This window comes from Phaethon aethereus, assembly GCF_964289735.1.
Source record: "Phaethon aethereus genome assembly, chromosome: 3".
Classification (NCBI taxonomy): Eukaryota; Metazoa; Chordata; class Aves; order Phaethontiformes; family Phaethontidae; genus Phaethon; species Phaethon aethereus.
The window spans coordinates 109,102,943-109,119,795 of NC_138576.1; the positions used below are offsets into that span (position 1 = coordinate 109,102,943).

Here is a 16,853-nt window from a genome sequence, read left to right on the forward strand (position 1 = left end):
TCTATACAGTATCTCTAGAAGTATGATCCTAAGAGGAAAATCTGGAAACTGAACACCTCTACTTAATTGTGACATTTTTCTTCTGATGCGGTCCGAAGCGTAACTCTTGTGGTCTTCACTGAACCAGGTAACATGCGGAAAATACACAGGAGAGGCCACAGCAGTAGCCTCGTGTGACAACTGACTGACTGATGTAAAACTTTCAGGGGCAGGAGAACAATTGACTCTTTGCCCATTCAGTACTGGCTTTCCTTTCAAAACTGACAGCAATTATTAGGAATTAGTGTCAAGTGACCTGGGGCTATGAGACAGACAGGTATCCTGTAAGAGCACAGTAAGAGAAGGCCTTCAGGTGAAAGCAACTTCAGATTTGGAGCTAACAAGTGATGACCTGTTGAAGGAAAAAGGATCGATGATCAACTACAAATCTCTGTTGTACTCGGCCCTCTTGAATACACACCCATTCAATATTCATTTTCGATTTTTTTGCAAGTCAACTTTTCAAACCCCTGCTCCTATTCCTGGCTGCGTAACTTTGCATTCTGTATTACACGCGTGTAAAGAATAGGATTATTGCGTACAAGTATGTTTTTTCCTCAAGAAATGCATAAAGGAGTGGGCGTTCACATATGTGTAAGGCAAGGCATACGTGTGAGCGTTCATCCGTATTAACATTTTTGGTTTGCCACTGGCTAGTTCTGTGTGCAAGTAATCAAAAGACAGGTTGAGACGCAACAAGGAAATCTGCCCCATCTGCAAAATTGTATCGATCATGTGCTGTCAGCAGAGGTTCAGCTCACAAAGAACTTTGAGTCTTACAACGTGTTATTGCCTTAAGTGCCACGCTGTTAAAGAGAATTATATAAATGAAGCCATTTCTCACCACAGTATTACAGCCTTTATTTAAACGTCTAACAGCGGAACAAACAAACAAAAACCAGAGCTGTCCAAAAAAATTAGCATCTAGGTCTGTAAGTCAATGACCACTGCTAAAACCAAGGTGCCTGGGAGCCTTTCTGCACTCAGCCCTGCACGTCTCAGGGATGCTATCTGTTTTTTTCCTGCCAGCTCATTTTTTCATGTCCAAGCAGTGTATTGCAGTTGACACAATTTCTTTCCTCTGAAGAGCAGAGAGAGGAGAAGTCTTCTGAGTTTTGCATCTCTGCCTGCTCAGGGGATCTGAGGAAGCAGGGAGAACAGATGGGCAAAGTAGCATGTGCAAAAGCATCTCTGAAAACCCAGCAAGTCACTCAACAGAAGACCGAGAAGGGACGCTTCAGCTGTCACGTCCCCTAAGTTACCCGACGACATTTTTGGTGATGGTTCTTTGTTGTGGTTTTTTTTCATCACAGGCATCTTAACTTCAATATTGAGCTTAAAATGAGAATATCTGTGGGACTTTCGGCATTGACAGCATTCTGTTAGTCCAAGAAACCAAAAGGTTTTGGGTTTCGGTTTCTTGGACCAAAAACTGGTCTCTCCACTGGGTCAGAACTTATGGCCTTGCAGACAAGGGCTTGGATTACGATGACTCTCAATCTGCCCTATTCAGCTGACAGACACCGCTGCACTTTGCATGGGGAGGGTACAGCCGAGCTCTGTTCCCACCATGGCACTGTATTTCCTGAGCCTGGGTAGCTCCCCACAAGAAAAAAGGATTTACATCCTAGCAGCATTTAACACCCACGGACCCTGACAGATTTAGCAGGAGGTACAGTTGATTCAGCACACAGAGGATGGATTAAAAATAGTGACATTGTGGCTAAATTGCCTCCACTCTGTCTCTGAACACTGACAACCTCAAAGCAGCCACTTGTGGTACTTGAAAACTACCTGTGCAATTGCAACTGTGCGTCCACGAGCAAAGGTCATGAAGCATCCCCGGGACATGACCGCAACAAGGCCAGAAAAAAAGGCAACCCAGCAAAAAATCCTGATAGCGCAGGTTAGTTACCGAACAAAACCCGTATTTCCTATTCCACGCGTTACATCTTTAAAAAGAAGTAAAAAAAAGCCAGGGAAGAGAGGCATAGCATAAGCTCGGGTGGCATCACTGTGCCCCAGGATATCATATAACGTGCGCAGAAGGGCTCAAATACACAGAGAGGCTGATTCTGCTTCCTCTATCTAATATCAGTACATTTGTTCTGGGATAAAACAAACATCCATAATCAATACTGAAGGAATGCTGGACTGTGCCTCATATACTTGAGCAACCGATCAAGAAATAATTCATCCCTGTGCAAAGCTCACCCTTGTGAGTCTGCCAAGGTCAGTGTCACTTTGGGTTATCAGCTGCTGGAAGTGCTGGCTAAGTTAAAACTGCCTCAAGCGAGCTTTAAACTTACATACCCGACTTCTGTGACAAAATGTCTGTGTCTTACTTTATCTGAGTTTGCAATCCCCTGATAATGCAAGGCACATTCGTCCTCCGTATTCCTTATTCTCTGCCCTTACTTCCCTTTTTGGCTCAGATAAATCTTCCATATGTAGCAGAATGAGGCTTGATTACAGGCAACATACTAGTATCACTCTGTTGACATTCAGCATCGTATGTCCTTCTTAAGAAATAAATCAAATTAGATTTAAATACTGGTAAGTTTTTTCCAGGAAAAGGTTTCTGGATGTGCAGTTCCCCACTGTGATTAAAAAAAAAATCTTTTCTTAAAATATGTTTTCTTCAACGTAACACACAAGCAGTAATCTCCTTATCAAATATGCTGCATCACCACCATGACCTACAGTCTAAGACCTAAACCCCAGGTAATCTGAATGCAGGTTTTTGCGTTGGTCATACTCCTAGCAAGTATCCCAAAGGCAGCTGCACCTCTCCGGTCTGTCCTGTACCTTCACTGTAGCTCAGGACCTTTGTTGCACGGAATGTTTATGAACTTTAAGTTTACTTCATTGCCTACGCCAATTCTGAAGCAGCTCTTACCCTCCAAAGTCACTTAACTGCTTTTTTAAGATGTAAGCATGGGGGGTTTTTTTCCTTCCAAATCTGACAGTACCGCTACTCATCTTTACTCAGAAACTCAGAGTTAGAAACTGGAACTGCTTGGGGGCCACAGGGGATCTTAATGACCAGTTAATTGCCCAAGTAACCCTGGCAGGAACACGGAGGCCATGCAACCTGCTGGGCTTTGCAACACTCTACAAGACCAGGAGCAAAAGCTTTCTGAAATCGGTGTAATTTTCCAAACTGAATCTGGATCAGTTATCCCCCAGGAAAATGTGATTCTTCCTTTATTGTATCAGTACCACCAAATGTTTCACCTCTGAAACTTATTCTTCAAAAATAAAATAATTGGCATGCTGAAGGGAAATGGAGAAAATATTTATGCTTTAACTAGGACAAACCAGATCCAAAGTTTTCTATGTTGCTGTGTCAGTTAAATCAGTTACCTTTTCTACTTCTGCTGTTTCTAGCAACAGTTCAAGTTGCAAAGTGCCTGTCCTTAGAAATACTAAGCAAGGACCCGTACTGTACAAAAGCAGGGAGCCATTCTCTCGAGTGAGCCTGTTACGAAAAGAAACCAAATAGATGCCTAACATCTTGCAGAAATCTGATTAAAAACAGAAACATGAAAGTTAAACCTCGCAGCAATATCAGATTGTTCCACAAAAGACACAGCTGGTACGGAAAGATGAACCTTTGCTCCACTGTCTCCCCTTCAGAGCTAAAAATAATAGTAAGCCATGCCAGTAGCAGTGTTGCTATTTAGCTGTACAAATTCAGGTCATTAGGCTTACATGCACAGAATCGTTCCCTTTCTACCGCGGATCGTGAAGTGTCAGTAAGGACATGAGCACTCAGGAACTGAGCACCGACCAGACCTTGGTTTCAAAACTCAGTAGGCTAGTTCAAGAATAAACAAAATTAATACAGTCAAGTTCAATAAGAGAGTGAAGACTGAAATTACCACTACACCTCGGAAGAAAAGGGAAGCTTTACATAAACCTCTGAAGAGTACATCCCTCAATCCCTCTTTTCCCCATCTAGTACATCCATGTCTTTTTTTTTTCTTTTTTTGGTATTTCAGATCAAGGAAAATGGTTATACAGTGTTTGTGAAGAATTTCTTTAAAAGCTAGCTGATCTAGACAGACAGACCAGATGAGCTGTAGAAGGCTGCACAGGAGCCAAATTCCAAAAGAAACATATTAAACAGTTTTAAAGTGCCTTGTAGCTTCCCAGGGAATCTCCCAGAAAAGGCGCCAGTCCACCTGCTCGTTTTATTCTCAGGTAAGTACTTCTGAAAATAGGTCCGAGGAGGAGATAAGTATGGACTGACAAGGCCGTAGGGGAGCAAGAATGAGTGACCTTCAGATGCTGAAAGGAGAGGCTGTATATCCAACCAGAAGGACCAGCATCATCTTCTGTTCTAGAAATACGAGATTTTCTTCATCCCTGCATGTAAACCGAGGTGAGGCATTGTTTTAGAACTGCTTCAGAAGGCCAAATCTCTTCATCTCGTACAACCTCCACTCACCCCTACCTCCTTCATTCCCAAGGTCAAGTGTAGGAGGAAAAAAGAGACTCCAGATTTGCTCTTGTAGGAACTTTGGCAGCGCCGCTGGCGGTCAGAGCCCGAACGACTGCCTCGGAGCAAGAAAGGAAATTCACCGGAGAAATGGAAAGCTGATGAATAGGAAAATCCCTGCATCATCCTATTTCCAAAGACATTCAGAGCAGGGAAAAACCAGCAAATGGTATTTCCAAGTACCGTTAAAACAGAATTACTGCTAATAAATAGCAGTGTCGCGTTAACATTCACATATCGGTCTCATTGGCTCCTGAAGCTCTGCTGCAGCTCCCCGTACTGCTTTGGTTTTGTACTTCAGAGGAGAGTCTATGATAACAGAATCACTTGACTGCAAAGACAGAAAACAGCAGCATAGGAAAACACATTTTTCTATCAAAGTATGTATAGCTACGTTATAAAAGGACTTTTTCCTCTCCATCAAAACAAGCGAAGAATTAAACTGAGATTAAGTATGCCAAAAAGTGACCATAACAGCAAATGCTAAGATGACTACACAGTTGCAGCTGGGAGCTGTTACGTTGTTGTCTTGGAAAAAACAATTATCAGATTTCGGATCAGATTTATAACTATTTCCTCTGAAAGTTTGCTTTTTTAAATCACAGCTTTAAACAGGCCAGAATGGCAAATGTAATGAACCCTTTACCTGCGATACTAATCTTGGCAAAATCTCTTTAGTTGACTTAATCCTGAGCTACTTTAAATGAGTGCTCCAATAATGATAGCATTCTAAGAAAATATTTTAAATACAGTTTTTTTCAGTCTGCTATATCAAGTTAGATCCCCGTAAAATGTCATACTCACTTTCTGAACTGCATAGACCTACTTGCTCTAAGTACGAGGTTTCTCAGACAGCCTGTTGGAAGAACCAGGAAAACTCTACCACATCCAGAACCCAGAGTGAAAAAACGTACGCATTAGTAGCATCCCGGAAACATACCTCCTGTTGCATCAAGGCTACTGCAAAAAGGCATCTGTCATCCTGATTTTGGCAAAATCCCTCTCCCCACAGTGAATGCAATTTATCTGATGGATTTCTCTTTGAAAAGAGGAATTAAGTCCTTCTCTGTAATGTTACTCTATATGAAATAAAAATTAAATAGAATCTAAATATACCCAACACTACCCTGCTCTCCATCCCTCACATTAATCCAGTATCACTCTTGCACCCAAACAGAAGCATTAGAGGCAACACTCATCCATTTTGCAGTGTAAAAAGCAACCTGGTAAATGTTAAGAACAAACATAAGAACCTTGAAATGACTGTCAATGAGAGTAGTATATTTGTTACAGTTTCACTGCTGGTCTTTTTTGAGTTCCTTACTCATATCCAGCATCTATGCATCTATCTACCTACCTACCTACCTGTCTCCACGTAAGATTAATAAGGGCACACTTAAGTGCATTAGAGCATGTGTGGACACAAAGGCAGTTATGTTCCCCTCCTTTATGCCCAGATGCCCTTGCTAGTCCATGTGCCCTTTCCTGCAATTCCTTCCACTGCACCTCTTACAGCTGGTGCGCAGTGGTGTGTCCCACCATGGCCCAACTTCAAAGAGATCATAGGTATAACGGAGTTGGGCTTCACCTTCGCACATTTTACAGTAATTTGCATGTTTTGCTTGGCGACTATTTTCACTGGGATATTCCCTTTGGACTAAAACATCCTAGCCTCTGCAAACCAGCCTAGTCTTGACAAAATCAGTCCTAGACCGTACCTTCCTTGTGCTGGTCTCCAAGACAGACGCACTGCATAAGGGCAACAGTGACGGGCGACGCACAGGCTATCAGCAGTGAACGGCTCTGCCAGGTTTGAAAGATGGATTCTTCCATCTGCGCAACCATTTCTGAGTGTCATTCTCCAAAAAGAGAAGGGGCTAAAGCCTGAAACAACCACCCCACTCTTTGGGAGATGAAACATATAGGCAGAGAAAGAGTTTTAACATGTGGGTACCACGCTGGGAGAGGTATCTAAATGCTGTCAAAAGACGAGACTACAGCAGCGTAAATTGCACAGGGGCACACAAGACATAAAAGAGGGCTGTAATCACAATAAGTTGTGTAAATTAAGGATTTTGTTGCCTCAGATAAATCTACTCCATTGATGCTTCCAGACAGAAGTAAAGCTCTTTTGCTTTGTTTCTTGCCTGCTGCTGTGACTGAAGGTCTTGCTGAGGAGCTCAAAGGGAGGTGGGACACCAGACGACTGCCCCTCTGGGCTAGCTACGGCCAGGTGGGATGAGAGGGCTGTGCTGCCACAACCACGTCGTATGCTCCAGCTCACCCGCGTAACTCCAGGTGGCACTAAACTGGAGTCACATTTAACGAAAAGAGAGGCTGTATCCTCCATACGTCTTCCCTGGCCGCACAGAAGAACTTCAGGTCTCAGAGAAGCGAGCAAAAGAGGAGTGCAAAAATGAGAGCGTGCGCTCGTACGAGCCAGCAATGGGAAGAACTGTCCAGGATGGTTATCTCTGAATGAGACTGCCCATCTCTGAAGCTAAGGATGGGTAGAGCGGGAGTTAGTGCTGCGGTCAGGCGGTGCGGTGCTCACCCAGAACAGCTGTGGCTGTACTTTTTAGGGGTCATGGTCCCCCTTCAAAGGAGAGGAGGACGTTCTGCATTTTACAAGACCGAGACAAGTGTCTGTGTATTCTCATTTTTACTCTTGCTCACGATAATGCCATTTTATCTTAATTTCTTCAAGATTCTTTCTACTGCAAAGCTGGTAATTGCAATCAAGCTATTTTATAAGACCAATTTACAGGAGACCAAATTATTTATTATTTATTTTCAATTCTAAGTGGATCATTTGTGTTTTCTCTGAGTAACACGATGTGTACAAAATATCCCTAAAAACGTCGACTAAGTGGAGAGACACAGAAAGATGACTGTCTGTCTCATAAGTACCCATGGCTTTCGAATACAAATCATTATTACACAAACGCAGGAATAGCATGGTAGGCTTCCATAGAGTATTAGAAGTAGACAAAAGACACACGCTATGCCATGAGGTTCTTAGAGATAAAAGATTTACTCGAGCAAGTAGTCCTGTTGACTTCAATCCCCACACCATCTCAGTCCTCTTCTTGCTAATTCAGCCCTTAGCGTTGCTCTAAATCTCTCAAACTTACATTTTAGTCCCAAAATGCAGCTCCTCCCTACACACTCTCTAATATCCCCCGTCTCCCCCTGTGCCACTCCAGATTCCTGAATGACACAGTCTTTCTGGATACCCACCATCAGCACCCATTTTACTGGGAACGGGACCTCAGGCGCTGGCGGTGATAGCTCTAAGTAGCTGCTTCTAAAAATGCCAGTTAAAACTGTTTCTTTGCAAACACACACGGAAGTTTTAAGCTGGCTTTTGTGTGGATCTAATCTATTATGATGGGGCTATTCAGTATATACAACTTCACTCAGTCGACAGAAGTAAAATACAAATTCACTTGGGTGCAATTTAGTGTGGCAATCACCATCCTGTTTGCATCACGATCAAGTACAAAGAGTTGGTCTAATATCCCCAAGGAGAACAGACTGTGTAAATAAGCATCTTTTATAGGAGGGCTCTGAGATTTATTCCTGATTCTTTCCAGTTGTGACTTTGGAAAATCCTTGCAAGCCCTTCCAAACTAGCAAGGCAAAGCTGACCTTTTTGATAGCTGCTGGTAAGATAACTGTTCTTGTGTTAAGTACAAACTTAGCTGTGACCTTAACTAAACCAGAAAAACGTTAAGTTCCACCATGAAGAATCACAACGGCTCCTTCTATGGTGGTAGCAACATATGAACACAGACCAGTTAGAGCTAAACCTTAGTTCCCAGACTGTTCATTTAATATCTGACTTTTTAGAGGCAGTCGGGATTCTTCCCACCCTGACCCAGGGAAGTGGTAGCAGCAGTCAGGATGGCCAAAGACACAGCACTGGTGGATTTGCACTGACAGGCAGCACAGTGGAGGAATTAACACTTGGGAATCCCATGCTAGAGACGTAAATCCTCAGAGCGCCTTACGTTACAGCAGTGAAGATTCAAATTAGACTTCAGAAAAACCATTTTAATGGTTAAGAGAGCGAAGCACCGACATAGATACTCAGGGAGATTGTAGAGTTTCCAACATAAAGTCTTGAACGATTAACTTCCCTGAGGTATGTATGTGGGTCCTGTTCTGGGCAGGAGGATGATCTACAGGTGCTTCTGAGGTCTTTTCCAGTCCTATTTCTGCGACTCTGCTCTCAAGTCTATTGTCCCACCTCCAGAAAGATGTTCCATGTTTTTTTTAGTGTATGCATTCACTGGTGCTAATGACAGAAGTGAGAACAGGATGCCACGTTTACAGGCTTCCACTTCTGAGCATCTCCTCCTCCCTCCCAGCACGTACGGGAGCTCTTCTCTTGAACCTGTATGGTGCTCTCCAGCCTCCTGACAGATCGACAACCATACGTGCTGCTGCCTTTCCGCAGTACCAAAAAAGAAGATCTGAAGGCTTTGCACTTTCAAAGGCAACCTCTTCTTTTTAGGATATTCCCTAGGTCTCCGGAATGGACGCCCAGTGATATGACGATTCCCATGGTTCATGTGCGTGCTGTATCCCGCTTTTTCTTTAGCAGTGTACAAGAGAGTTTATTTTTAGCACACTATCTCATGATACCCTTAATAAGCCAACTTCTTCATAATCTAACTCTTAGTAACCTAACCTATTTTCTTCTTCAATAAGCCCTGTCTCCTCTTTTCAGGTTCCAAGCAAACTTCCCCCCCCTCCCCAGATTTTGTAAATTTTTACAAGGTGGAGAATCTGGCGTTACACGGGAACTCTGCTGCACCCTTAGCCCTGGTATGCTTCTCAGCTCCGCATTTTGCACCGCTTCACCACCTCTAGTAAGCAAATGAAACAGCGAGGGACCAGGGACTAATTTCATCCTTCTGTGTCCTTTACATTACACCTTATGTTTTCATGAGCACACAATTGCAAGCTGAACTAATTTTTTACATTTTTTACATTATATACGCGCTGATTTCTAAACTGCGACGGGCGGTATAAGGCAACAGCTCTCATGACGCAGTCTGCATGGAACTACCTGGTCATGCAATGCTCTTCTCTCTAACCACTCAAGTATGTTAGAATTATTTAAAAATCACATGCAATGCTTTTCTAATGTTGCCCTTGTAAACTATGGTCACAAACCACATCATCGAGCACGGCAGAAAAACTGCACGATACCGTTTCCCAGTGCTCAACCTTAACTTACAACATTTTCTTATACTTTCTGTTATTCAGAAGAATATGTTTTCAGTGTCTGGAAAAATGCCATGTGCTACCTCAGACATAAAGGAGTAAGGCAAATAAACCACACTGGAAAAGCTCCCTCTGTGATTTTCTTAAGTAGCAATTTATGTGAACAGGAAATCTGCCGCTCAGTTCAGTTAGAAGAGAGTCACAGACAAAAAATCCTATTATAAAGGCTATATCATACAAAGGTGGATTAGGAATTTCCCTAAATTCTATTTACAGAAGGAAGTGCTGGATGAAGATCCAGAATATCTCTTCCCAGTCTATGGTAAGATCTATTTCTTACGTGAAACGTGTCTTTAATTACTTAATCTTTCTATAGTTATTTCCCCATCTATGAAAGGACATAATAAAACTTATTTTTCTTTATAAAGTGCCGTGAACTCTACAGATGAGAAGGGCTATATTTTTTAAAAGTCACATTTTTATCACTATTGTTGCTATTAACCTAACACAAGCAACAATATTTGTCAAATGATGGATTCAATGAGATATGCTTATCAACAGTAAGTCATGACACTGGCAGAAAAGCCCCATATACTGCTTTCTAAAGGTGGTCATACCGACAAAAACAAGGCTTGTTTAAGACAGAAACGTCCATGACAAATTCTGGAATGAGCAAAAGCCTTGTATAATCCCTTAATAACGAGCAGAAGAGGAACGCAGGGTGGACGCTACCCAATTTAAAAGCTGGTACAATTCAGGGGTCACCCATCACGAGCGTGAAAGCACGTCCAACACATTTTCCCTGCGGGAGCTCAGTGAGCACAGATGGCACCAACAACCCCTTCAACTGTTTTAAGTGCGTGGAGGAAGAAACACCCCGGTTTGGATAAGTCCCATCAGCAGCCCAGCTGTTCAGGAAAAGCCATCGGGAGCCTCCTCCGAGAAACAGGCGGCCAAACTCGGCGCCGGCAGAAGCCATGGGGTAAGGTAGTCAGAAGGTAAGCGTGGACGTTTAAAACTGCTACTGCCAACCGCTCCGCCGTGAAATCTAGATGTACAGCCTGTAAAGGGTTTCCTAACGCCCTGCCTGTGCCACGTCAAAGAAAGCAGCTGAGAAGATGTAAAACCGAGTGAGGAGATGTCGTTTTCACAGTTAAATTGCTGAATTTGGTAAGATACATGCACCTCTGTCCCCTTAATATGTTCGCAAAGCAAATTTTTACACTTACTGAATCAAATTGTGCACACTACACCGCTTTATCCTCGAGCTCATTTTCTGACTAAGTTATGTTCACCACTAAATGCAGCCCAGTTTTTCATGCACGTTTGCACTGGCATATAGGAAATATGAATTTGGGCCACACTTCGTCGTCCTTTTCATGCCTAAAACCTCACTGGAATGCACAGCATGAGTACAAGGTTTTCTGCTTTTAATAATGTGCATTTTGCTGCAAAAAATACGAAACGCAATCAGAGGCAAGGCAGTATTTGGAAAAAAACTGGAGTACGCGATCAGCGCTACAGACAAAATCCACAAGAAGCTGTAAAAGTCAAACCAGATAATGTCTTCCTAATTCTGGTAAGAATATTTAATTATTAATCCACACAACAACAGCAATCGTGAACGTTAGAGAACCTTCTACTTTGGTAAACTTTACTTCATACTTTGCTAAAATCCCTATTTCTCACTCCTATAATATTTTCTTTGGGATGTTCTCAAACTGCCTCATAGCATGCCTGTGAAATGCATCGCTTACTGACTTTACAGATGAGAAAATCAAGCAAAGCGTAATTAATTCATTCTTCTAAAGTTGTAATCATTCCTAATACAGAGATCAAAGATACTCTACGGTAATTCTGGGAGTAAGAGAGCAAAACACAGAAGCGAAGTTAACGTCAGTCTCCGAATCCCAGGGTAAAATCGGGGATAAACCTCCTTCTTGCAGGGTGCTAAGAGACCGATTTAAGATTAATCTATCAAATATGCCCACCTCCCGCAAGGCTGTAGGCAGAAGGATGTGCCACGAAGACAAACGATGAGCTGCCATCCTACGACGTTGCTGGCCTTGCCAGTTGCAACCAGAATGGCTGCAAAATAGCACTTAACTGCTAACTTAAGTCTGCAGAGAGGCGGAACGGAGCTTGTATGAGGCAGACCTGGGGTTGAGAATAAGATCGTGTGACAGCGGGAAAAATCCGTCCCTTCCAAAATACTGAGCTTCTCCAATAAGCTGGAGGTTAAAAACACTCCTGCAAAATAACTGATGATTTCATCAAATGTTCTGAGAACTCCAGGCTGAAATGTCTATTTTGCTTGACAAGCGATGCAGACGCACTGAGAGGGAGTGAGTAAAATTGTGTATTTGTTAATGTTTAACTGCAGACTTGGCGAGAGGGTATCAGAAAACATCCTGATTTTCCAGAAAACACTCTTTATAATGTCAAAAGTTTATGCAAGGCAGTTAGGGAGAATCTTTGGCCGGCTTCTGTTGCCAAAAACAACTGCAGGTAGACAAAAAGTAAGCCCTGTGGTGGGCCTGCATTATTAGCACACACTAAAGTTTGTATTATCTTGAAGAAACAAGTCCACCACCTCAGAAACCCGAGGGATGTGTTTTGGTAACCACTACCTCCAAAGGCAGCGATTAGACAGTATGACAATGGCATAACCAAGACTTCATTCAAATGCAATAAAACCACAGAGCAGTAAAAATTCAGCTTTGGTCTAGAAAAAACCCCACCACTACTCTGCATGGCATCACTAACATTCAATATAATGTCGAAGGCTTCACCACATGCCAGATATCTTCACCGTCAGGCACGATGCACAGTACTTCCCATCTTAAAAGCACCCCCCGACGTGAAGGGAGGCTGCCTGCAGAGCATGCCACCAGGGTATTCCACAGGGATGTGGCTCTGTGGGCGCAAGCTCACAGGACAGCGGTCTGAACGACCGGCAAGCGAAGAGTATGATGGAGACTTAGGAAAAGTTTGGAGGAACTGGAGCCGTCCAGTCTATGGCGGAGGACCGAAGAGATGGAACAGTACACAGAAGGCAGCCACGAAGCTGAGGAGCAGCAGCTCTGCTGAACATCTGCTGTGAACGGGATGAGAAATGGCAGGCTTCAACACCTTCAACAGCAAAGGATGCTTCTGGTTAGACCTTAGGAAAAACTTTCTAGTGTAAAGGCTGATGAAGGTGCAGAGGGTGCTTAAAGGAGAGGTGGGGAATTTTTAAGAAGAAGATTAAACAAACATCTTGCAAGAAGAACATGAGTACACCTGATCATGCTTGAGGTCAGCAGGCAAGGCAAGGCGAGAGCCCACAGCCCCATCCAAGCCGACGGAGATGCCTGTTGCAGCCCTGAGCCTCTCCCCGGGGCCATGCAGAAGGCACTGCAGGAGAATGGAGCTCACCCAACTGACATAGGACAAGAGAGCAGACACGTGCCCAGGAGATAGCCGGGTACAATGACAAAATTCTAAGGCCACATAAAACTCAAAACTGGAAGCCTACTGAATTTTCTTCTCCCCCTTCTTTTTGACTTTGTGCCCCCCCATCCTGCAATTTTAATATAATTCCAGGAATTTTAAATACATGTAAAAATATATTCTTACAGCTATTATCTCCATACTATAGGTTTAACAGTGAACTCCACAATGCCTTAGAACTCTGAAATCACTTTTCATCAGCTCCATCCACTTGCACATTTCATTTGTCTTCTTCCTAGCCTTCCCACCCTGCTCCTACTTACTTATTTTCTTTTTTTTTTTAAGACATTATGGAATTATAGCAAAAAGCAAGATAAACAAAGGCGATTAGATGAAAGCTGCAAGCTGAAGTATGAGATATTTACTTTAGCCTCGGTGTCAGCAGAGTTAAATAGATCAGGGAGGAATGAGGTATATTGATAGCTGAAAGGTTTGTTCATTTGAGGTCACTTCTACAGCAAATTCTCTGCTAGATCCACTTGTGAGAAAGTCAGAATGTAATAAACAGAATTATTTTCTGTACGGTTATTGACAAGAAAAAAGAAGAGTTATAAGTAGTATTGATTTGGGGTGAAGTGGTGGAACGTGACAATCAATAGAGCTTAGTCAGATATGAAATAGAAGGAGCCACACAAGTCATGACAGGATTATTACAGGAGCCAAATCCTGGTATCAGCTGAGGAAGACAGGAAGCTCTAATTGGGATCCAAAATGTAAGCCGTGGATTGCTTTCTAGAAAAGAAAACAAACAACCCCCTAAACTATTCATTTTCATTTTCTAATATGTGAGAGAATTTTTATTTCAGCATATTGTCACTGCTGTTTTTCTAATGCTTTTGAAACAAATTCTTTCCACCTCCATAGTATTTTCATTCAATGTCATCAAAGCTCTTTTCAAATCTTTGAGAAAAGTATGATTATCCTTATTTAAGAGATAATGAGAAGATAGAAAGAGATTGGAGCTACGTTTTCCAAAGCAGTCAGTAATGCCGGGTGCTTTCTGTCTGGATATACAAATCCAGAAAACGGGAGTCCTACAGGCACGAAATTTTCAAAAGTCCCAGGAAACCACAACTTTGGTCGATGTGAACAGCTGCTTACAAGTTCTCAAACTCTGGGTCACAGGCTGGGGAGCCAAAACCTGAGCCTTCACAGCAAGCTGCGTAAGCTGAGTAAGCTCGCTCACGGATGCAACAGAGCCTAAAACAGGAGGAATCCTAATTTACAGTCCTCTGTTCTAGTTACAAAGCTCATTATTTTTACCACTCGAATGACTCAGGGTGAAAAATACCCAACAACCATATATTCTACCACAGGAAAGATCTGTACATTTACCGGTATTTATATAGTACCTAACTTCCGAGCACAACCACACTGGGAAATAATAGCAGTAATAACCTAGGAACAGCCATGAGTATTTTTCACTGGTTATTTTAACCATGCGCAATCGTTCAGTGCATTGCCTTTTCTTAGACGCTGGACTTGAAAGGTCCTAAAATGCCTTACAAATGAAATTTGATATAGAATTAGTTACACTACCAAGGTGAAAGGCAGCGGCGTTAATAAATATCAACATCACACACGAATTTATTGCAGGCTGTGAGGAAAACTACTACATTCAAGAGAGACATAAACCACAATTTGAAGAACCTCTTTCACTAATCAGCTAAATAAATGCCGACAATCAAACCGCAGGATATACACGGCCTCAGGGAGGAGGGGGCCTTGGATCAGTCTCATTTTTATGAATGGAGGCGTAAGAAGGAGGTTAGAGAAGGACAGGAGCTCACACAACTCCAACTGCGAGGAAGGCACAGGACAGGCAGAATGGCATCGCCACGCTGAAACGCAAGCTGGCCAGGAAACCAAGGGTAACGCAGTTGCAGAAAAAAAAGCCATTGATTTCTAAAGAGGGATTCGTAGAGACTGCAACAGTTTAAAAGCTCGTTTAACTGGCATCACATTTGCACTCACGGGATTTCTATTGGAAAATGGCATTATAGCCTCGAGATAGAAGATTAGGACTGCATCACATCAGGAGGAGGATGGACAAGATGACCTCTTGAGGTCCTCTTCAGCTGTATTTCTCTAAGTCTATGTTCTAGTGGCAGAAAACACATCTGGATCAGAGCTGCTTGGGCTTAGGCATTCAAGTTAGGAAATTTTGGCATAAGTCTTTGGCATGAGAAGAAGCCCTTGCAATTTTTATATTGGACTCTGTCTGCCATTAGTGATGCGATTCAATCATAAAATGGCTTATTCCTTCAACACAAATATAAAATACCACGCCGGAGTAGAAATGTGAAGCTCCTCTCATTATCCCAGCTAAGTTCATTTTACAGCAAAGCAGTTTACTTTAAGACTTTTCCAGCAATCCAAGTCTAATTACGGAATCAATTTAAAGCAATTTTGTAATTAAATGTACCTGCTGAAAATATCTCACAGGCTCAATAATTTAAAACGATAGTGTAAAAATGTAATTAAAATTAAAAAAGCCAAATAAGGCTGGGTCGCTCCTCCGCGAGGAGAGTGCTGAAGGACGTTCCAATCGTTCCGTTTTCAGCCCCAAATTGCCTGCTTCCTCCCCAAATTTCTGCTTTCCCCAGCTGCACGGGGGTTTAGCACCAAGACTCATCTGAGAGATGTCTGAGTGCACGGCGGGGTGGGGGGGGGGGGGAGGAGAAGGTGCCTTTTTAAAAAATTTTTAGAATTAAATCGAAAAATCAATAGGCTGTTTCAAAAAATCACGCTGTACTTACACGGAGCTCCTGCTCCCTAGCAGGGGTGAGGCTCCCTCCTCCCAGGGGTCCCCAGCCGGGGCGCCGGAGGCTGCGCGCCCCCGGGGCGGGCAGGGGGGAGTCGGGAGGGGCAGGACAGAGCGGCGCTTCGCTCCCCTCGGAGGGCGCCGGGGGGTGGGGGGGGGCCCCGCTCCCCCCTCCCCGGGACCGGGGCTGCGGGGGCGGCAGGGGGAGGGAGGTGGCTCGGCCCGGGTGCCGGGCGGAGGACGGGGCCGGGGCCGGGGCCGGGGCCGCTCACTCACCGCCCGCCGCCGGCCCCGGGCCGAGGCTCAGCGCCAGCTGCAGCCACAGAGCCGCGGCCAGCGCCCGCCGCCGCGCCGCCGGGAGGGCACCGCCGCCGCTCGCCTGCTTCCCATGACACATCTTCTGCCCGCCAAAGGCATCCGGTTCGCCGCCGCCTGCAACGAGAGAGCCGCTTCGCCTCGCCGGTGCCCGGGGGCTCAGCGCCGGCTCCGCCGGGTCGCCCCCGCACCGCCCGCCCCGGGGCACGCACACCCGCCCGCCCCGCCGCCCTCCCGGCCGTGCGCCCCCGCGCTGCCCCGCCGCACCCCCCCGCCCCCGCCGCCGCTACCTGCGGGGCCCCCCGCCAGCTCCGGCGGGCACCTCCGCGGCTGCTGCCGCCGCCTCCGCCGCTGCGGCTCGGCAGCCTGCCGGGGCCGGGCGCGCGCACACACACACACGCCGGCGCGCACACACACACACCGGCACGGCTGGCCCTACCTGGGAGGGGGGCAGCGGGGCTCCGCACCACGCACCTGCCCGGCCCCCCCGTCCGCGGCCGCGGA

At 44.6% G+C, this 16,853-nt stretch overlaps 1 protein-coding gene across 1 annotated transcript in view; it reads right to left on the bottom strand.

The window, feature by feature from the left end:
* SUSD4 (sushi domain containing 4) overlaps positions 1–16,431 on the bottom strand; it is a gene marked incomplete at both ends in the record, with an annotated part of 74,414 nt that extends 57,983 nt beyond the window's left edge. The window contains one exon of the mRNA XM_081997143.1: positions 16,311–16,431. Coding sequence (XP_081853269.1) covers positions 16,311–16,431 — 121 coding nt within the window. The remainder of the gene's footprint in view (positions 1–16,310) is intronic.
* Positions 16,432–16,853: the final 422 nt, after the last annotated feature.